A 23,260-nucleotide genomic window follows, 5' to 3' on the forward strand; every position below is an offset into this window, starting at 1 on the left:
CAAACATGTCGGTATAAAGTGAGTGTGTAGGCCTCCATTATTCAATCACTGGTTAAATTCACTAACCCAATATAATAGTATGCTCAAGAATACTCAGCATGGTTTTGTCAAAGGCAAATCGTGCCTTACGAGCCTGGTGGAGTTCTTCGAAAATGTGACCAAACACATTGACGAAGGGAAAGCGATAGATGTGGTTTATATGGATTTTAGCAAGGCATTCGATAAGGTCCCCCATGCAAGGCTTCTAGAAAAAGTGAGAGGGCATGGGATCCAAGGTGCTGCTGCCCTGTGGATCCAGAACTGGCTTGCCCAAAGGAAGAAGTTTAACAACACCAGGTTAAAGTCCAACAGGTTTATTTGGTAGCAAAAGCCACACAAGCTTTCGGAGCTCTAAGCCCCTTCTTCAGGTGAGTGGGAATTCTGTTCACAAACAGAGCTTATAAAGACACAGACTCAATTTACATGAATAATGGTTGGAATGCGAATACTTACAACTAATCAAGTCTTTAAGAAACAAAACAATGTGAGTGGAGAGAGCATCAAGACAGGCTAAAAAGATGTGTATTGTCTCCAGACAAGACAGCCAGTGAAACTCTGCAGGTCCACGCAACTCTGAAGCTCCGAAAGCTTGTGTGGCTTTTGCTACCAAATAAACCTGTTGGACTTTAACCTGGTGTTGTTAAACTTCTTACTGTGTTTACCCCAGTCCAACGCCGGCATCTCCACATCATGATTGCCCAAAGGAGGCAGAGTGTGTGTATAGATGGGTCTTTTTCTAAATGGAGGTCGGTTACCAGTGGTGTGCCCCAGGGATCTGTTCTGGGACCCTTGCAGTTTGTCATTTTCATAAATGACCTGGATGAGGAAGTGGAGGGATGGGTTGGTAAGTTTGCCGATGACACAAAGCTTGGTGGGGTTGTGGATAGTCTGGAGGGATGTCAGAAGTTACAGAGGGACATTGATAGGATGCAAGACTGGACGGAGAAGTGGCAGATGGACTTCAACCCAGATAAATGTGTAGTGGTCCATTTTGAAGGAGTACAATATAAAGGGAAAGACTCTTAGTACTGTAGAGGATCAGAAGGACCTTGGGGTCCGGGTCCATAGGACTCTAAAATCGGCCCCGCAGGTGGAGGAGGCGGTTAGGAGGGCGTATGGTATGCTGGCCTTTATCAATCGAGGGATTGAGTTTAGGAGTCTGGGGATAATGATGCAGCTATATAAGACCTCGTCAGACCCCACTTGGAGTACTGTGCTCAGTTCTGGTCGCCTCATTACAGGAAGGATGTGGAAAAGATTGAAAGGGTGCAGAGGCGATTTACAAGGATGTTGCCTGGATTGAGTGGCATGCCTTATGAGGATAGGCTGAGGGAGCTAATAGAAGTATATAAGATGTTGAGAGGCATAGATCGGGTGGACTCTCAGAGGCTTTTTCCCAGGGTGGAAATGGCTGCTACGAGAGGACACAGGTTTAAGGTGCTGGGGGGTAGGTACAGGGGAAATGTTAGGGGGAAGTTTTTCACACGGAGGGTGGTGGGTGAGTGGAATTGGCTGCCGTCAGTGGTGGTGGAGGCAAACTCAATAGGGTCTTTTAAGAGACTCCTGGATGAGTACATGGGACTTAATAGGATGGAGGGTTATAGGTAGGCCTAAAAGGTAGGGATATGTTCGGCACAACTTGTGGGGCCGAAGGGCCTGTTTTGTGCTGTAGTTTTTCTATGTTTCTATAATACTAGTACAGGAATGTCCGATTCGCTCAGCTGGCTGTCCTGACTCAAAAGGCAACATGGGTGCCTCCAACATCTGTTAGAAGGCTAAAAAAGGGTCAGGTGGTGATAGCTTAGCATGGTGACACAGCGGTTAGTACTGCTGCCTCATAACACTAGGGACTCTGGGTTCAATTCCAGCCTTGGGTCACTGTCTGTGTGGAGTTTGCACATTCTCCCTGTGCCTGCGTGGATTTCCTCTGGCTGTTCCAGTTTCCTGTCACTCTCCAAAGATGTGCAGGTTGGGTTGATGGGTTAAATTGCCCCTTAGTGTCAGGGGGATTAGCAAGATAAATACATGGGGCTATGGGGAGAGGGCCGAGGTGAGATTGTTGTCAGCGCAGGCTTGATGGGCTGAATGGCCTCCTTCTGCACTGCAGAGATCCTATGATTTTCTATGATAAAGTCATACAAGATCCCCTCTCCTGTTTTCCATCCAGTAATACCTGTTGGAATGCACAAGTGTGCAGACGTGTAAGCAGAATCATGTTGTCTACAACGCAAATGAATACAGCACTGCATCTTCTGGAGCACTGTAAGTGCTGGTCCCGCATACCACATCCGCAAAGTTGTACTTTTGGCAATGACATCAAAGAAACAAGGTTCAGAGCCAGAATGAACTCTGATCCTGACACGCACATTGTTTGTTTAAGATATCCCCACATCTTGACAGAATTGTTGCTCAGTAACAGCAAAAAATTTCAGAAAGTAAAACAAAAGTACTAATGATAAATAGTTTAATTACATAACTATTTGTGATCGAGAAAAAATGTTTTTGTTGCGTTACAGGAGTTTGTGGACTTTTTATAATTCACGGAGCTCAACATGCAGAAGCTGAGAGGCCGTGGTCCAGATCTAACTCATCTTGTCTGCAATGGTAGAGCGAAAAGCTTTAATTTTCTTTTGAAGGAAGCATATCCCTCCTTCAACTTTCCCAACAGAGAAAAGTAAAAATTGAAACTCCAAGGAAGATTTCTTTAAAAATAAATTAAATTCATGTCTGTGGGTGTCATGTGAGAGACACTTTTATCAAATGTGTTTTGAATACTGCAACCGAGCAAGCAGCACCTCCCTGAGGAGAATGTGCAATGCTACACTTGTTTCAGATATTTCCTTATTACACCAAACTATCACTCATGTCAATGCTTTGAACCATATAAATATACCGCAACTTACTTTGTGTCATGTATTTTAGTTTAATCTCTCTTTAAAATTAATCTAAAAAATACTTCAAAACACATGGATCCAAATTATTTTTATAATGAACTAAAAACATTAATTTTTTTGATAAACAGCACAGTCTATTAAACACAAATAAAAAACAGATTTGCTCGGTAGGACATAACTCAGTGGTAACTGTTACTTGTGTAAGTGTATTGCTCACATTGTCCAACATTACATATGGTACCAGAAGTGCTGAAGACGGTGGAGCCATTAGAAGAGAAGAACTCTTGGGGAAGCTGAACGGAAGATTTAAACACATGAAAATAATAGTTTAAAAACCGTCTCCACCAAAACAAATGCAGCTCCTAAACGGAAATTGATTTTCCATTATGTTACAGGTTGAAGAATTGAACGGGGATATGCAGATGTAATTCAGCCATCATTTTAAAATCATTATTTTTATAAAATAATTTTGTAGAATCCCTACAGTGCATAAAAGGCCATTCAGCCCATTGAACCTGCACCAACAACAGTCCCACCCAGGCCCTGTCCCCATAACCCATGTGTTGACCCCACTAATCTCGCTGACACTAAGCAGCAATTGAACATGGCCTATCAACCTAAGCCACACGTCTTTAGAAGGAAGCCGGAGCAATCCCACACGGACACAGGGAGAATGTGCAAACTCCAAGGCCAGGTTTGAACCTGGGTCCCTGACGCTGTGAGGCAGCAGTGCTAACCACTGGGCCATCCTTATGATGAAAGCAAAATACTGCAGGTGCTGTATCTGAAACAAAAACAGAAAATGCGGGAAAATCTCAGCAGATTTGACAGCATCTGTGGAGAGAGAATAGAGCCGACGTTTTGAGTCTGGATGAACTGGCAGCCATCTTTCAAATTAACGGAAGGCAGAGGCAGTAGGAGTAGAGGCAGAGGCCTGGCACCTGTGGCAGTTTGCCCCAAGGTACTTGTAGCACTTGAGGTGATGCTGGAGGCAGTATGAAGGAGGTGAGGGGGTCTTGTTCCAAGAGACTGGCAAGGAGAAGGCCACTCAGCCAAACTAAAGATACCCAGCTGGAAGTGGCAGATCACGTATGCAGCACCTGTGTCGTTCGGAGGTACGGTGTCACGAGGGGTTTAATGATCTTCGTTGTTCTAGCATGATGAGTGCAGCATAACAAACAAATATGTGGTATGTGGTTTTACAATGTGTGTGTGCCGCCAGGTTTACAGCAACCAACAGACGCACTAACTGATCAGCCTGAGGGAACAAGGTGCTTCTGAACATGTGAGAACTATGTGTCCATGGTGATCACTCGTCCATTAGCAAGGTTCAAAGCCTTAGAACTATTGTTAGGATCTCTATAGAGACTGATAACTTTAAAAAAAGATATTTCCCAGTGACTTAAAGGAATGGCACAACCAGACTTCCAAGTTTTAAGACTTTCAAACAAATGAAAAGGCCCATTGACTAAACAATACCTACTATTGTTACCTAATGCACTAAACTACATGATGTACCATCAATCGAGCAAAGACTAGTTTGTATGCAAGAACAAATAGGCTTTTATTGGCAAAAGACTTGGAGCACACCCATGCTGATGAACTGGGTCCAGACTGAGGCAGGGGGGTGGGGAGCAGTCGCCTTTATACCTGGACCAGAGTGGGGAGGAGTCTTGGGTATGGCCGGCAGGGATGTGTCCAGGCATGTCACATATACAGGTAATAAGCTAACAGTGGTTTACCACACTACACAAAAAAGATAAGGGTGGCACAGTGGTTAGCACTGCTGCCTCACAGAGCCAGGGACCCGGGTTTGATTCCAGCCTCGGGTCACTGTCTGTGTGGAGTTTGCACGTTCTCCCTGTGTCTGCGTGGGTTTCCTCCGGGTGCTCCGGTTTCTTCTCACACTCCAAAGTGGGTTAGGTTGATTGGCCATGCTAAATTGCCCCTTAGTGTCAGGGGATCAACAGGGTAAATATGTGGAGTTATGGGGATAGGGCCTGGGTGGGATTGTTTTTGGTGCAGGTTCGATGGGCAAAATGGCTTCTTTCTGCACTGTAGGGATTCTATGATTCGATTCTATATTCCCTTTTAACTTTCAACATGATCAAAGACCACACACCACACTTACACTTCACTGCTAACTCTCTACAGAATTTCAATTTTTACATGAGTCTAACATCATTCCCAGTTTCTAACTTGTTCATTTCTCCTTATTTTGCTGAGTTATAACATCGGGCCTGATTTTACCAAAACTTCCCGGGTGCGAAATCGCGGTAAAGTTGGGCGTCGGGCCTATACCGCGATCTGCACCCGATTCCGAACAGATCGTGGCTTTACTGACACCTGATTCGGGCGCGGGTCCGGCGCACGCCCGAATCGGGCGGCCCGACGATTTAAATGCATTTGTATGCATTTAAATCGACTTAATGAACCATGCGCCCAACTCTACCGCCAAATCCCACTTTACCGTCTTCTGGCCCGATCCGCGTCCGCACTGTAATCGACCTGCAAAATAAAAGTCTGAAATCGCCGCTGCAGCCTCCAAAGAGCGGGGTCAGAGACTGCAACGGCTCTCTGACCCAGGTCATCCTCTGGCACGCGCTGGACCCGCACCCGAGTCAGGTGTCGGTAAAGCCGCGATCTGCTCTGAATCGGGTGAAGATCGCGGTACAGGCCCAACGCCCAACTTTACCGCGATTTCGCGCCTGAAAACAGGCACGAAGGTTTGGTAAAATCAGGCCTTAGACTCAAAATGATAACATTCCCCCCATCGAGTGAGCATCAAAAAGCCCTTCTCTAAGTTACAGAGAAATCCTGAAATGAATATCAGCAGTAGGACCTGCTCTGGGAATTCCTTCTTCGCACCTCCCCTCCACCCAGTCACACTGGGCTGAATCTTTTGGATTTCTTAGATTGCTGTGGGATGCATCCCTTTGACCAAAGACCAAATTTTCCTCTTGCAGAATGGGGAACGTACTCTACTCTCATAGATGCAGTCCTTTGTCTCTTTGTGAGACCTCTCTCTCTCTTCCCACCCAACACCCCACCACACAAGGAGACAGGAGACTATGCTTGAGTGAGTCAGAGACCAAGTGAACAGCGAATTTGGTTCTCATTGGAATTCAGTTCTCATTGGAATTCAGTGCATGGGGGATAAAGAGATATTTTAAGTAATGTTTATTTCAACTCATTATAAGGTTTATTAAATAAAAACTAGTCATAGCATGAATCAATTCCAGCCTCCCGGACTACCTGGACCCAGTACAGTTTGCCTATCACCACAAAAGGTCCGCAGCAGACGCCATCTCCCTGGCCCTACATTCAACACTGGAACACTTAGATAACAAGGACACCTATGTCAGACTCCTACTTATTGACTACAGCTCAGCCTTCAACACTATTATTCCCACGAAACTCATCTCCAAACTCCATGATTGGGCCTTTGCACCTCCCTCTGCGACTGGATCCTGAACTTCCTAATTCACAGACCACAATCAGTAAGGATAGGCAACAACACCTCCTCCACGATCATCCTCAACACCAGTGCCCTACAAGGCTGTGTTCTCAGCCCCCTACTATACTCCTTATACACCTATGACTGTGTGGCCAAATTCCCCTCCAATTCGATTTTCAAGTTTGCTGATGACACCACCATAGTGGGTCGGATCTCAGAGTACAGGAATGAGACAGAGAATCTGGTGAACTGGTGCGGCAACAATAATCTCTCCCTCCATGTCAACAAAATGAAGGAGATTGTCATCGACTTCAGGAGAACATGCACCTGTGTATATCAATGGGGACGAAGTAGAAAGGGTCGAGAACGTCAGGTTTTTAAGTGGCCAGATCACCAACAACCTGTCCTGGTCGCCCCATGCCGACATAGTTAAGAAAGCCCACCAACGTCTCTACTTTCTCAGAAGACTAAGGAAATTTGGCATGTCAGCTACGACTCTCACCAACTTTTACTGATGCACCATAAAAAGCATTATTTCTGGTTGTATCACAGCTTGGTATGGCTCCTGCTCTGCCCAAGACAGCAAGGAACTACAAAAAGTCATGAATGTAGCCCAATCCATCACGCAAACCAGCCTCCCATCCATTGACTCTGTCTACACTTCCCGCTGCCTCAGCAAAGCAGCCAGCATAATTAACAACCCCATGTACCCCTGACATTCTCCCTTCCACCTTCTTCCATCGGGAAAAAGATACAAAAGTCTGAGGTCACGTACCAACCGACTCAAGAACAGCTCCTTCCCTGCTGCTGTCAGACTTTTGAATGGACTTACCTTGCATTAAGTTGATCTTTCTCTACACCTTAGCTATAACTGTAGCACTACATTCTGTACTCTCTCGTTTCCTTCTCTATGTCATCTAGGTCAGCACTGGCATTCACAACTTCCCACATACTACAGGGTACACAATCCAAGTGACCAAATTGCCCTGCCATGCCTTGACTTCACTTACGTTAACTTTATTTTATGTTGGTTTATTTATGTTAATTTTGCTTGGCCTTTATTTGATTATTGTCACATGTATTAACATACAATGAAAAGTATTGTTTCATGCACGCTATACAGTATGTTTTGTCTGTATAGCGTGCATGAAACAATACTTTTCATTGTATGTTAATACATGTGACAATAATCAAATAAAGGCCAAGCAAAATTAACATAAATAAACCAACATAAAATAAAGTTAACGTAAGTGAAGTCAAGGCATGGCAGGGCAATTTGGTCACTTGGATTGTGTACCCTGTAGTATGTGGGAAGTTGTGAATGCCAGTGCTGACCTAGATGACAGCAAATGCATGAAGCTTCGGAACCTGAGCTCCGGTTTTTGGAACACAGGTGGCGGCTGGATTGTGGCGCATCCGTGAGAGCTATATGCATAGCACCTTGGGAGAGGTGGTAAAGCCACATGGACACAGAAAGAGAATGGGTGACTGCCAAAGATTCATCCAGACTCAAAATGTTGGCTCTATTCTCTCTCGATGTGGAGATGCCGGCGTTGGACTGGGGTAAATACAGTAAGAAGTCTCACAACACCAGGTTAAAGTCCAACAGGTTTATTTGACACAAACTCAATTGAGTTTGTGTCTTTATATACCCTGTTTGTGAACAGAACTCCCACTCACCTGACGAAGGGGCAGCAAGCGCTCCAAAAGCTTGTGGCTTTTGCTGCCAAATAAACCTGTTGGACTTTAACCTGGTGTTGTGAGACTTCTGACTCTATTCTCTCTCCACAGATGCTGTCAGACCTGCGGAGATTTTCCAGTATTCTCGGTTTTTGTTTCAGATTCCAGCATCTGCAGTATTTTGCTTTTATGTTAGTACAGTTAATTTTATCCAATGTCCTGTTGCAGGAAATTCAATGATGGGAGCTGCAATGTGGCCACTGGCCGGTTAGCGGCGCTGTGGAGAGTGCGGGGCCCGAAGCCGCAGGAGGATTGTATCTGCGCATGCTTGATATTTCTATTGTTTCTCGACTGAATTGGCAAGCCAAGAGCCGCGCTGGCGGTTGGATTTACAAACGTGAACGTTTGACGCCGCGCGAGCGTCTCGGAGCCGCCTGCGTTTGACCCGGATGTATTTATCTGTGTGTGTTGGGGGCCTGACCGCACGTGGTGAGCACGCTCCGGCCAGCAGTCAGAGGGAGTGAGAGGACTGGGAGGGTGGCACCATGGGCAAAAAGAATAAAAAGGACAAGAAGGGAAAGGGAGCTGATAAAACGGCGACCAAAATGGAGAAAAAAGTCTCCAGACGGTCGAAGAAGGAGGAGGTGAGGAAGGAGATTGGGAGAGGAAGGAGAGCCTGAGTTATATGGAGACTGTCATTATGTCCCTGATTTCAGGCCTCAGAGGTGGCTTATTGTCGTTGGCAGTAATAGTTGTAAAAAAACCTTTCTTCAGGATTTATTAATTTTAACAGTTATGAAGGACGTGGTGGAGGTGGTAGATGGAATAAAGTCTTATTCTAGGGGATCACATCAGTCTAATGTGGCTCTGTTGACAAGTCTATTTTATAATATGTACATACTGAAAATCAATTTATTGCCTTCGCAACACTTTTTTTTCTATTGCTGTCTGTGTACCAATAAAATAAACCCATAGGGCCAGTTACTGTTTTCATTTTAAGGAGCTAACCCTGTCTTGAGGTCAAGGTGGGCACAGGGATGTGCCAGCCTTTGCACAAAAGCTCCACACAGGAAAGTCTGAAATCACTGGTTTGTGCTGCTCTGTATATAGGCTCTATAATCCACAGCTGGACAATAGCTTCTTTATGCTGTCCAGCTCTAGATTGACCTCAACAACAGGAGAGAGCCCTGAGGCATTTAGAACAACATTTTAATGTAGTTTTTAGAAGTACCATGGGTTCCAAAAAGGGCTTTCAAACACCTTTTACAATTAGATTTGGCATAAACTACTCCCAACGGCATGGTCTTGATTTTGGAGTTACTGTTTTAGTGTTTTGTCGTAGAAACTATTTTGCAGTAGAGCAAGGTTGGCATTATTGTCGTCAGTAATAGTAGAAAACACAATTAGTGAACTTTTTTCTTGACTTATTAAATAAATACTCATGAAATGTGTGGTGGATGCGGGGATGGGTGTAGATGGAATTTAGATGTGTTTAGGGGTCCACCTACCAAATTTAAGAACAGAACAAAGTTGTGAATTATTAAAGATCTTCTGGTCCATCAATGGTTGTTGCTCCAGTAGATTATTCTTGTATCTAATTGTGATTTGAATAATCCCATTATTTTTTTATTAAGATTCATAGATTGTTCCAGATTTAACTGTCAAGGAGGTTTAGTGGAAATTCCTGAAACATAAAAATTCAATTTTTAATTAGTTTAACACTTGCATTGTGGGAACATCAGTGATAAAATGTATTAATGGATTTTATCAATAGAAAAGTAAACTCCAAACATCTAACTTTAATTCCATCCTTGCTTGTCCTTTTCCCCCATCTCATTTTTGGACCTCTGGCTGATCAAGATTAAATTTATCCTCATAGCCAAAATTATTTGAAACTACACTGAAATTTATAATACCCAGCTTCATGTTAGCCACCTGTGTTTTGAAGACAGTTTGCATTTCCACTTGCAAATGAAAATCAGCACTGACCAGGTTGCCTCAAGTTTGTCCATTGGTGTCCTTGCTGTAAGAGATTGGGAATTCCTGCAAACATTTTTGTGGCCATGGAAAACACAGTAAGAATTCCAGCAACTCCAATCTTGGAAGAATATAAGAACGATAAGGAACAGGACTTGGCCACACAGCCTCTTAGGCCTGCTCTGCTATTCATGGTTGATCTGATCTTGGCCTCAACTTCATTTTTCTGCTGGCCCCCTAAAACAAATGACTCCCCTGAAGTTGTGCATCGATATGTACATATAAATTAGGAATAGGAGTTGGCTATTCTATCCCTTGAGCCAGCTGTGTCATTCAATAAGACCATGGCAGGTCTGATTATGGCCGCAATGCCACTTTCCTGCCTGCTGTCTGCCTCCCCAATATCCTTTGACTCCCCTTATTAGTCATGAATCTAACTTCCTGTGCCTTAAAAATTATCAATTACCTTGTCCCCACCGCTTTCTGGAAAAGAGTTTCACAGACTCACGAGCCTCTGAGAAAATAAAAGAAATCTGATCTCCAAGTTAAATTGGAGATCTTTTTTAAAACTTGTGTCCCCTAGTTCTGATCTCTGGGACATCCTTTCAGCATCCACTCTGTCAAGTCTCCTCAGGATAATATATGTTTATTCTTCCAATGGATACAGGCCCAAACTATCCAACCATTCCTCATAGGATGATCGCCTCATCCCAGAAATCTGTGAACCTCTGAAATACTTCTAATGCAATTATGTGATTTCTTAAATAAGGAGATGAAAACTGAGGGGGAATGAACAAAAAAATAAACTTGGAGTTAGAGTTTGATAGCGGAAAGTGCTTTCAATACTTTCTCCCCCTTCAGGATCTCACATACTTACATTTTTTTCACTCTTGTACAAGCAAAAGAATGTTTGGTAAATCTGAAAATTGTGTCAGAAGGATTTTTTTCCCCCCTACGTTTCCAGATTTTTTGCAAGTTGTTGAATTTGTAAAGCAGAAAGATTCCTGAATGTAATGAAAGAAATCTGAATAATATTTTCTTTGTATCAAAAAACACACAACATTTCTGTTGTTGCTAATTACTTCTGCCCAAGTACTAGTTTCTATCAAATCTTTTTAACAACGCCATAATTTTGCTTGTGGTCCATTTTTCCCTTTGATTTTTACCAGTAATTTGATGCTGAAATTGAACACGTAAAAAACAAATTTTAATTTGGTGATTTAAAAAAAAAATCAGACATGCAATGTTCAATACTTGCATTGGATATTGCATGGGCCGTAAGCTTATATTCAAGTTTGTTTGAGAGTTGTCAGCTTTTTTGAAGCAGTTGATTATCTTTCATTGGTTTTCTATGTAGGCAACAGAGGAATGACTGGGAATTCCATGTTAATTTTACTAAGAATACAAGGTATTCATAAAATCATAGATTCTATGAACATATGGACATAGATGGAATAGAAAAATGAAAGGTGCCACACTTGTGTACCTACTGACTGATGTTTGTGGTAAATTTACTTTCATATAAAATCACTACAGCACAGAAAGAGGCCATTTGGCCCATTAAGTCTGTACCGACCACAATCCCATCCAGACCCTATTCCTGCAACCCCACGCATTTACCCTACAAAATACATAATACAAAGCAAAATACTGAAATTGAAACAGAAATGCTGGAAATTCTCAGCTGCATAATTGGCAGAGAGAAGCAAAGCTAACATTTCAGATTGACCTTTGATCAGAACTAGAGAAAGTTGAGGTGTAACAGGTTTTACACAAGTGAAGAGGCAGGGAAAAGGGGCACGAGAGGAAACAACAAAGGGGATGGTCGGTGATAGGGTGGAAGGCAGGCGAGGTGAAGGATTGAGATTCACTGTACAGTTGAATGAAAAGCTGTTGACCGGAATGTTTTTTGCTTCACAGGCGCTGTTAGACCTGCTGAGTATTTAAAAAAAATTTGTTTTTATTTCAGATTTCCAGCATCCATAGTATTTTGCCTTTTGGAAAGGCTGATGGTGCAAAGCAAAAGGGATGGAGGGGGAGTGTGATAATGGGACAATAGAAAGAAATGTTGAGACTAGTAAAACCATTACTAACAGCTGCTATCTTGAGAGAATGGTTTTGATCTGAAATTGTTGAACTTGTGTGCCAAGAGTAAAAGTGTACAACCAAAGGATGTGGTGCTATTTAGTTAATTTACTGTGGAACATCTTTGGAACAGTAAAAGATGCTGAGGAGAGTGATTTCATAGTGAGGGTGGGATGAAGAATTAAAATGATGGGTGACCAGAAACCTGAGGGCACCCTTGCAGACTGAAGTCACCCAATCTACATTTGGTGTTCTCAATATGGAGGAACCCTTCTCTTTCAGAATCCCAAAGGGACACTTGTGCTCTCTTCAGTCCCCAATATCTGCTGCTCTTTTACCAAATTTCCTTTGAGAAGGTAGTGGTAAGCTGCCTTCTTGAACTGCTGCAGTCCATGTGGTGTAGGCACACCCACTGTGCTATTATGAAGAGCATTCCAACATTTTGATCCAGTGACAGTGAAGGAATGGCAATGTAGTTCCAAGACAGGCTGGTATGTGGCTTGAAGGGGAACTTGCAGGTGGTAGTGTTCCCATGTGTCTGCTGCCCTTGTCCTTTTAGGTTGTACAAGTTGTGGGTTTGGAAGGTGCTGTTGAAGGAAGCTTGGTGAGTTGCTGCAGTGTACCTTGTATATATGAAACACTCCACAACCACTATGTGTCGATGATGGGGGAGTGAATGTTTAAGTTGGGGGATGGGGTGCTGATCAAACAGGCTGCTTTGTCCTGGAGGTTGTCAAGCTTCTTAAGTATTGGAGCTTCACTCATCCAAGCAAGTGGGGACTATTCCATTACATTCCTGACATGTCTCTTGTAGATAGTAGACAGGCTTTGGGGAGTCAGGAGGTGAGTTACTCACCTCAGAATTGCCAGCCACTGACCTGCTCTTGTAGTCACTGTATTTGCATGACTGATCCAATTCAGTTTCTGGTCACTGATAACTCCCACAATCTTGGTAAGGGGAAATCAGTGATGGTAATGCTATTGAATGTCAAGGAGAGATAGGTATATTCTCTCTTGTTGGAAATGGTCATTGTCTGGTTCTTGTGTGGCACAAATGTTACTTCTCACTTATCAGCCCAAAGTTGGATATTGTCCAGGTATCGCTGCATATGGATCGCGACTGCTTCAGTACCTGAGGAGTTGTGAATGGTACTTAGCATTGTGCACTCATCAGCAAACATTACCACTTCTGACCTTATGATGAAGGAAAGTTAATTAACAAATCAGCTCAAGATGGCTGTGCCTAGGACACTATTCTGAGGAACTTGGGCAGCAATGTCCTGGGCCTTGATGCTACGCTCAGTCCAAACATTCCTTCCAAATGAAAAAGCACTTGTGCTCCTTTCAGTTTAGTATATTGTTTTCATTGCTCACATTGGGGTGTGCTATACATTGAGGACCACTGATTGGGTAATGATTTTACAGAATACCTGTTCAGTCTGACATTGAATTTACAGTCGCTTATCACTTTAATTAACTGCCCAAATCCTACTTTCATTCTCTGTCGTCAGCTGCCTATACTGTTCCAGTGGTATTCAACATTACTTTGAAGAATAGCACCTCATCTCTCGATTAGGTCTTCTGGACTCCATATTGAGTTCAATGATCTCAAATTGTAATCACTGCCTCCATTTTTTCAGACCTTATCACAAACCTTCCCTTTTGTTCTCCCCCCACCCCCCCTTTCTTTCCCTGTCTCAGTTCTTACTCAAAAACCTGTTACATCTCTAACTTTTGACAGTTCTGGCAAAAGGTCATCAACCTGAAACATTGACTTTGTTTCTCGCTCCACAGATGCTCTCAGACCTGCTGAGTATTTCCCACATGTTCTGTTTTACATGCATTCATATAGCAGTTTTCAGGACATGAGGATGTCCCAAAATGTTTTACAGTTAACTGTGTGCTTTTTTTGATGTGTAGTGGCTTATGTGGCAATGTGGCATTCAATTAGGGCACAGCCAGGTAGTCCCACAAATCACAATGAGATTGTCATCAGATAGTTTGTTTTGCTGATGGTGGAGGAGCAGACATTGACCAGGATACAGAGGCGGACACTATTGCTTTTCAAAGTGACGCCATGGGATCTTTCATGCCAACCTAAGAGAGCAGGTGCTTCATCAGTACTGCACTCAGATGACAGCTTGGATTATGTGCTGAAGTCCCTGAAGTGGAATTTGAAACCACAACCCTTCTGTCTCAGCCAAGAATGCTACCTCTGAGCCAAGGCTGACGCCTCCTGCTGTAGTCATTTATTGGGAGCAAGGTACTGGAGGATCTGTAATAAGAGGAAACCCATGTTGAGTTAATCCTGAATAAATCAGAATTCTGTTGTGCTGTTTCTTAATTGTATTTTAATTTTTATAATATTGTTGGTGTTTAAACACATTGCAAGTTATTGTTGAAGTTCCGAAAAGAGCGTTTGCTAAAGATATTCTGTTTGCTCTTCTCAGGAAGATCTAGAAACACTAATAGCTGAATTCAGGCAACTTGATGCAAAAAAGAGCCAAGTAACAGAGGTGGCCTGTTCTCTTCCTTTGCCACGGTAAGTAGTGGAAAGAGAAAAGTTATGTTCTTTGATTCCACTGACTATTCTGTACTTCAAATTAGCCTTTGTGTCACTTTTTTTCCCTCTTTCTGAACAAATTACTCAGGTCAAAGTACTACAGCACCACTTTTCTATAAAATAGTTACAAATACAACAAGGAACAAACAAAGAACAGTACAGCACAGGAAACAGGCCCTTCGGCCCTCCTTGCCTGTGCTGCTCATTGGTCCAACTAGACCATTCGTTTGTATCCCTCCATTCCCAGACTGCTCATGTGACTATCCAGGTAAGTCTTAAACGATACCAGCGTGTCTGCCTCCACCACTCTACTTGGCAGCGCATTCCGGGCCCCCACCACTCTCTGTGTAAAAAACGTCCCTCTGATATCTGAGTTATACCTCGCCCCTCTCTCCTTGAGCCCGTGAACCCTCGTGATCGTCACCTCCGACCTTGGAAAAAGCTTCCCACTGTTCACCCTATCTATACCCTTCATAATTTTGTACACCTCTATTAGGTCTCCACTCATTCTCTGTCTTTCCAGGGAGAACAAGCCCAGTTTACCCAATCTCTCCTCATAGCTAAGACCCTCCATACCAGGCAACATCCTGGTAAACCTTCTCTGCACTCTCTTTAAAGCCTCCACATCCTTCTGGTAGTGCGGCGACCAGAACTGGACGCAGTACTCTTAACCAACGTTCTATACAGCTGCAACATCAGACTCCAGCTTTTATACTCTATACCCCGTCCTATAAAGGCAAGCATACCATATGCCTTCTTCACCACCTTCTCCACCTGTGCTGCCACCTTCAAGGATTTGTGGACTTGCACACCTAGGTCCCTCTGTGTTTCTATACTCTTGATGGCTCTGCCATTTATTGTATGACTCCCCCCTACATTAGTTCTTCCAAAATGCATCACTTTGCATTTATCTGGATTAAATTCCATCTGCCATTTCTCCGCCCAATTTTCTAGCCTATCTATATCCTGCTGTATTGTCCGACAATGTTCATCGCTATCCGCAAGTCCAGCCATCTTTGTGTCATTCGCAAACTTGCTGATAAAACCAGTTACACCTTCTTCCAAATCATTTATATATATCACAAATAGCAGAGGTCCCAGTACAGAGCCCTGCGGAACACCGCTGGTCACAGACCTCCAGCTGGAAAAAGACCCTTCGACTGTTACCCTCTGTCTCCTGTGGCCAAGCCAGTTTTCTACCCACCTAGCCACCTCTCCTTGTATCCCATGAGCCTTAACCTTCTTAATCAACCTGCCATGAGGGACTTTGTCAAATGCCTTACTGAAATCCAAATAGACGACATCCACGGCCCTTCCTTCGTCAACCGTTTTTGTCACTTCCTCAAAAAACTCCACCAAATTTGTAAGGCACGACCTCCCTTTACAAAACTATGCTGTCTGTCACTAATGAGATTGTTCCATTCTAAATGCGCATACATCCTGTCTCTAAGAATCCTCTCCAACAACTTCCCCACCATGGACGTCAAGCTCACTGGCCTATAATTACCCAGGTTATCCCTGCTACCCTTCTTAAATAACGGTACCACATTCGCTATCCTCCAATCCTCAGGGACCTCACCTGTGTCCAATGAAGAGACAAAGATTTCCGTCAGAGGCCCAGCAATTACATCTCTTGTCTCCTTGTGCAGTCTAGGATAGATGCCATCAGGCCCTGGGGATTTGTCAGTTTTGATGTTACCTAAAAACCTAACACTTCTTCCCTTGGAATGGAGATTCTCTCTAACGGGTCAACACCTCCCTCTGAGACACTCCCAGTCAACAAGTCCCTCTCCTTTGTGAATACCGATGTAAAGTATTCATTTAGGATCTCCCCTATTCCCTTGGGTTCTAAGCATAATTCCCCTCCTTTGTCCCTGAGAGGTCCGACTTTTTCCCTGACAACTCTTTTGTTCCTAACATATGAATAAAATGCCTTAGGATTCTCCTTAATCCTATCTGCCAAGAACATTTCGTGACCTCTTTTTGCCCTTCTAACTCCCCGTTTGAGTTCTTTCCTACTCTCTGTATTCCTCCAGAGCTCCATCTGATTTCAGTTGCTTGGACCTAATGTACGCCTCTCTTTGCTTTGTGATCAGATCCTCAATTTCCCTGGTTATCCACGGCTCTCGAATCCTACCTTTCCTATCCTTCCTTTTTACAGGCACATGCCTCTCTTGCAGCCTTATCAACTGTTCCTTAAAAGACTCCCATATGCCAGACGTGGACTTACCCCCGAACAGCCTCTCCCAATCAACGGCCACCAATTCCTGCCTAATCCGGCTATAGTTAGCCTTCCCCCAGTTTAGCACCCTACCCTTAGGACAACACTCGTCCTTGTCCATTACTATCCTAAAGTTAACAGAGTTGTGGTCACTATTTGCCACGTGTTCCCCTACCGATACTTTGACGACCTGACCGGGAAGGACGAAGAAAAGGCTAATGAGCTCACTGTCTTTCTGCCCTTGTTTCAGAACCTGATTTGACTACTAAAGGAGAGACCGAGCATAAAGAAGGACTTTCAGTATATACTGAAAAAAATACTTCAAATAATTACCTGGAAGGACATAAAATCATACATTTTGCAGCACGGTAATAGATTATTTGGCCCTCCATACCTGTGCTGCCTCTCTGAAGATCCTAACCCTCACGTCTTTCTTGTCAAATGTACCCTTTTTTTAAAAAGGTATGATTTTGTGTCACATCAGTGTTCCTGGTAGCATGTTGCAAACCTGAAAGGCCCTTTATGGAACATATTCCTCTTAACTGCCTTCATTTTTATGCTCCTCCTTAAAACTTATCCCATATAATTATCAAGCCACTCAACAGAACCATAGAACCATCGAAATAGAACTCCAACAGTGCAGAAAGAGGCCATTTGGCCCATCGAGTCTGCACTGACTTTCTGAAAGTGCATCCCACCCAGGCCCTCTCCTCCATCCTATCCCCGTAAGCTTGCTCAATAGTATCGCCTTACCTAACTCAATTAAACCTTTTAATGAATTTGAATTTTAAAAAGTTACATAGGATCCACAGCACAGAATCAAGCAATTTGGCTGAACTGTCTATGCTGCTCCTTATATTCAACATTACCTTTTTCCCCATCTCATTCATGCATCAAGTTTCCTTCCCTTTAGGTGCATCAAAGGTATATGCTTCAATCATTGCATACAGCATCAAGTTCCACATCTTCAAATGGTAACATTGATGGGGCAGGAGCTGGGATCTTCTGGTCAGGACCATGAAGAAGAGAGGCTCAGCTATGATCTAGGGTGGAGGGAAGTTGTAGTTGAGGTTCAAGGGATGGTGTAGGCAGTTTGTGCTGACAGTTGAACTGGCGTAGTGGACAAGAAAGGCCTAAGGATTCCCTGTGAGGTTTTGAAGAGCTCTCTGGAATGACATGGGAGCTGTTCCCTCGTTCAGCCATTCAACCATAATGGAGGTCATATCCTTGTATCATCATCCGCACGTTTAAAATAGGACCCCGCATCCTTCCTGCAAGTGTCCCACTCGGTTTGAAAGTGGTGAGTGACTGTGCCTCCCACCCAGCTTTCACCAGGCGGAGGCAGCTAAAGTCAAGCTTCAAGTTTCTGAACTCTAGTTTCTGAAATGTTTTTGTATTCCAGTCATGTTTTGTTATTTGCTCATTGGATGTGGGTGTGCTGATTAGGCCAGCATTGATTGTTACACTCTTATTGCCCTTGAGAAGGTGGTGGTGAACAGCCTTCTTGAACCCCTGCAGTCCAAGTGTTGTGGGGCACCTACAGTATTGTTAAAGAGGGAGTTGTCAGATTTTGACCAGGGAAAAGCTTGGGAATTACAGGCCAGTGAGCCTAATATCTATAATGGTAAGTTGTTCGAGGGTATTCTGAGAGACAAGATCTACAAGCATTTAGAGGGGCAAGGACTGATTAGGGATGGTCAGCATGGCTTTGTGAGCGGTAAATTAATGTCTCATGAATTTGATTTGAGTTTTTTGAAGGGGTAACCAAGGAGGAAGAGATGAGGTAGTGCAGTCGACTTTGTCTCCATGGACTTTAGCAAGGCCTTTGACACGGTACCTACCGCATGGTAGGTTGTTGCATAAGGTTAAATCTCACAGGGTCCAAGGTGAGGTAGCCAATTGGATACAAAATTGGCTTGATGACAGTAGACGGAGATTGGTTGTAGAGAGTTGTTTTTCAAACTGGAAGACTGTGACCAGCGGGTGTGCCTCAGGGATCTGTGCTGGGTTCACTGTTATTTGTTATTTATATTAATGATTTGGATGAGAATTTATCGGGCATGGTTAGTAAGTTTGCAGATGACACCAAGATTGGTGACACAGTGGACAGTGACGAAGGTTATCTAGGATTTCAAAGGGATCTTGATCAATTGGGCCAGTGGGCTGATGAGTGGCAGATGGAGTTTAATTTAGTTAAATACCAGGTGATGCATTTTGGTAGATCGAACCAGGGCAGTGCTTACTCAGTTAATGGTAGGGCGTTGGGGAGAGCTATAGAACAAAGAGATCTAGGGGTACAGCTCCATAGCTCCTTGAAAGTGGAGTCACTGGTGGACAGAGTAGTGAAGAAGGCATTCAGCATGCTTGGCTTCGTTGGTCAGAACATTGAATACAGGAGTTGGGACGTCTTGTTGAAGTTGTACAAGACATTGGTAAAACCACACTTGGAAAAGCCACACTTGGAATACTGTGTACAGTTCTGGTCACCCTATTATAGAAAGAATATTATTAAACTAGAAAGAGTGAAGAAAAGATTTACTAGGATGCTACCAGGACTTGATGGTTTGAGTTATAAGGAGAGGCTAGATAGACTAGGATTTTTTCCCTGGAGCGTAAGAGGCTTAGGGGTGATCTTATAGAGGTCTAAAAAATAATGAGGGGCATAGATAAGATTGATCAACAACTTTCCTGAAGGTAGGGGAGTCTAAAATTAGAGGGCAAAGGTTTAAGGTAAGAGAGGAGAGATACAAAAGGTTCCAGTGGGGAAATGTTTCTACACACAGGTGATTGGCTGGAACAAGCTGCCAGAGGTAGCAGTAGAGGCGGGTACAATTTTGTCTTTTAGAAAGCATTTAGACAGTTACATGGGTAAGATAGGTATCGAGGGATATGGGGTAAACGCAGGCAATTGGGACCAGCTTAGTGGTAAAAACTGGGCGGCATGGACAAGTTGGGCCAAAGAGTCTGTTTCCATTATGTAAACCTCTGACTCTGTGACTCAAAGTTAGAATGGTGTGTGAATTGGATGAGAACTTACAGATGGTCGTGCTTCCATGCATCTGCTGCCCTTGTCCTTTTAGGTGATAGAGGGCATGGGTTTGGAAGGTGCTGTCAAAGGAACCTTACTGAGTAGCTGCAGTGCATCTTGTAGATGATGCACATTGCTGCCACTGTGCCCCGGTGGTAGAGGCAGTGAATGTTTAAGTTGAGGAATGGGGTGCCACTCAACCAGGCTACTTTGTCCTGGTTGGTGTCATTCCAGGCAAGTGGAGAGTATTCCATTACATTCCTGACCTGTGCCTTGTTGAGTGATCAGGCTTTGGGGAGTCGGGAGGTGAATTACTTTCTGCAGACTTCCCAGCCTCTCACCTGCTGTTGTAGCCACAGTATTTATATTCCTGGTCTAATTCAGTTAATAGTGGGGGATTCAGTGATGGTAATGCCATTGAATGTGAAGAGGAGATGGTTGGATTCTCTCTCGTTGGAGATGGTCATTGCCTGGCAATTGTGTGGTGGAAATGTTACTTGCCACTTATCAGCCCAAGCGTGCATATTGTCCAGGTCTTGATGCATTTGGATACAGACTGCTTCGGTATCTGAGGAGTTGCGAATGGTGCTGAACATTGTGCGGTCATCCTCGAACATCCCCACTTCTGACCTTATGGAGGAAAGGTCATTGATGAAGCAGCTGAAGATGGTTGGGCCTGAGGAACTCCTGTAGCAATGTCCTGGGACTGAGATGATTGACCTGCAACCATCTTCCTTTGCGCTAGGTATGAATCCAACCAACCCCATTGATTTCAGTTTTATTAGGACCCCTTGATGCCACACTTGGTCAAATGCTGCCAAGGGCAGTCATTCTCATCTCACCTGTTCAGTTCAGCTCTTTTGTCCATGTTTGGATCAAGGCTGTAACAAGGTCAGGAGTTGAGTGGCCCTGATGGAACCCAAACTCCGTGTCAGTGAAGCAGCTTTTACTGAGTAAGTACTGCTTGATAGCACTGCCCACAGTACCTTTTGCTGATGGTTGAGAGTAGACTGTTAGATTGATTGGGTTGGATTTTTTCTGTTTTTTGTGAACAGGACATATCTGGGCATTTTTCCACATTGTGAAGTAGAAGCCAGGTGCTGTAGCTGTACTGAGGCAGCTTTGCTCGGGGCCTGGCCAGTTCTCGAGCACAAGTCTTCAGTACTATTGCCTTATTATTTCTCTTGTGTCTGTTACGACTGACTTAGTTTGATTAGTTTATGCTTCTAAATAAACAAATTGCTTGTCTTTGGAGCAGTTTGGATAATTGATCTGTGTTATATATTGTGATGGTAAACTTGGCTTGAACAGTTACCCAAAATAGACCGCACACCATTTCCCAACATTAGCATCTGTCATTTTAAAAAACTTGCATATTTGTTATTATTGTTAACTTAACATTTTTAATTTTTTTCTGACAGGTTGAATGCATCATTGTCATCTTACCCTGAGAAAGATGAATTAATTCTCTTTGGGGGTGAATATTTCAATGGCCAAAAGGTAAAGTATTCACTGTTATATAATGGCATAACTTTGAGGCTTGCTTTGGTCGGTCAATAAGAAAGAAAAATCTTGTATTTATATAACCCTTTTCAGGGCTTCAGTTTATCCCAAAGTAATCTATAGCCAAAGAAATACACTTGAAAGTGCAGTTAGTTGCATTGTACTTCAGGTAAACGTGGTGGGCAGTTGCACACAAAGGTTCCACAACCAGTAATGAGATGTCTGACCAAATAATATTTTTACTGGTGTTGCCAAAGGAATGAACTTTAATTAGGAAACCAGGTGAATCCATTCTTTGAATATTTCAACGGGGTCTTCCGTGTTTCAGCTTTAATGTTGCATATGAGGGGGAGCACCTCTTAAAATGCAACTGTGCCTCAGTACTGCGTGGAAATGTCAATCTAAGTGTCTGGAGTGAAGCTTGAACTCGTAACCTTCTGCCTCAGAGGCAAGAATACTACCACTGAGCAGTGGCACGGGATTATAATCATTGAATCATAGAATCCGACAGTGCAGAAGGAGGCCATTCGGCCCATTGGGTCTGCACTGACCCCAATCCCACCCAGACCCTATCCCCATAACCCCATGCATTTACCCTAGCTAGTCCCCCTGACACTAAGGGGCAATTTAGCATGGCCAGTCCACCTAACCCGCATGTTAGATTAAATCTTTCTCGAGCTGGAGTGTGCAATGACTAGCTTTTTCTATCAATACAAAATAATAAATAACTTGTAAGAAGTACTCAAAGTATAGTTCATCCATATAACCCTCTAAAGAGTGAAGAATTGATGTGTTTTGGATAACTCACAATACTGTCTTACTACATAAATGACAAGTCATTTTGTTTCAAAATGATAAATTATATGGAACACTTTTAGATGTGATAAAGCAGGATATTAGTGCATGTATTATGACTACAGGTGTATAATATTTGGGCAATTCCACAAAAATGTGTGGGCATTTCCAGCTGACATTTGAAGTTGTCACAAGTGATGGGAGTCTCAAAAAAGATTTACTTTTTTAAGTGGTCTGCAAAAGATGAGCCAAGACTTATAGTTAGTGATTCCAGCTTATAGTTCTGCTGACAGAGGTTGAAGCAGCAGTCTTCAAAGAGTCCCTCACACTGAATCATATCTGATAGTGAGATGGAGATAAGTCAGATGAGTAACTCATTTAAATTTTGTAATGCGAGGTGTACAGTTAGTAATATATAAATGATTGAAGTGTAACCCAAATAACTAGACAATAAAGAACAAACTATGTAAAGCATTTATCGCACCCTTCATGACTTCAAGACATCCCAAACACGTTATATCAATGATGTACTTTTGAAGCGTAGTCACTAATGTAATGTAGGGATAAATAATGTGTTTCAGGGATGATTTGGAATATATTGTTTTCTGGGATAGGAAAGAACAGAATGTAAGATTGATATTAGGGGTTAGTTATAAACTTGACTTAGCAAAGTTAACTAAGTTGTCCTACAATTGAATTTTGAGGAAGGTGGGAAGACAGTTTGTTCCGTTGAATGCATTTTCATGTGAATATATGAAAAATGATGGACAGGGGAAACCTGCTGTTCCATATAATGGTGATGTCTTGTGCTTCACATAAGGTACACACCGAGAATCCAATTCCGCCTCTTCACTGTTCATATGCTGCTGAACCCCATCCATGTATTTGTTATCTCCAGATTACACTATTCCGATGCTCTCCTGCCTCCCATCTGTTGTCTATAAATTTAAACTCATCTGCCTTTATCCTAACTCACACTAATCCTAGTCACCCATCACCCCCATGTCCACAGATCTAC

General features: G+C 43.2%; 1 protein-coding gene across 1 annotated transcript in view; it reads left to right on the top strand.

Annotated features, from left to right (window-relative positions):
- Positions 1–8,512: 8,512 nt before the first annotated feature.
- The window catches only part of klhdc4 (kelch domain containing 4), a 64,366-nt gene continuing 49,618 nt past the window's right edge, over positions 8,513–23,260 (top strand). Inside the window, exons 1-3 of the mRNA XM_078210740.1 lie at positions 8,513–8,714; positions 14,583–14,674; positions 21,366–21,444. Of these exons, the coding sequence (XP_078066866.1) occupies positions 8,616–8,714; positions 14,583–14,674; positions 21,366–21,444 (270 nt within the window). The 5' untranslated portion in view covers positions 8,513–8,615. The remainder of the gene's footprint in view (positions 8,715–14,582; positions 14,675–21,365; positions 21,445–23,260) is intronic.

Source organism: Mustelus asterias, chromosome 4, assembly GCF_964213995.1.
Source record: "Mustelus asterias chromosome 4, sMusAst1.hap1.1, whole genome shotgun sequence".
NCBI classification, from domain to species: domain Eukaryota; kingdom Metazoa; phylum Chordata; class Chondrichthyes; order Carcharhiniformes; family Triakidae; genus Mustelus; species Mustelus asterias.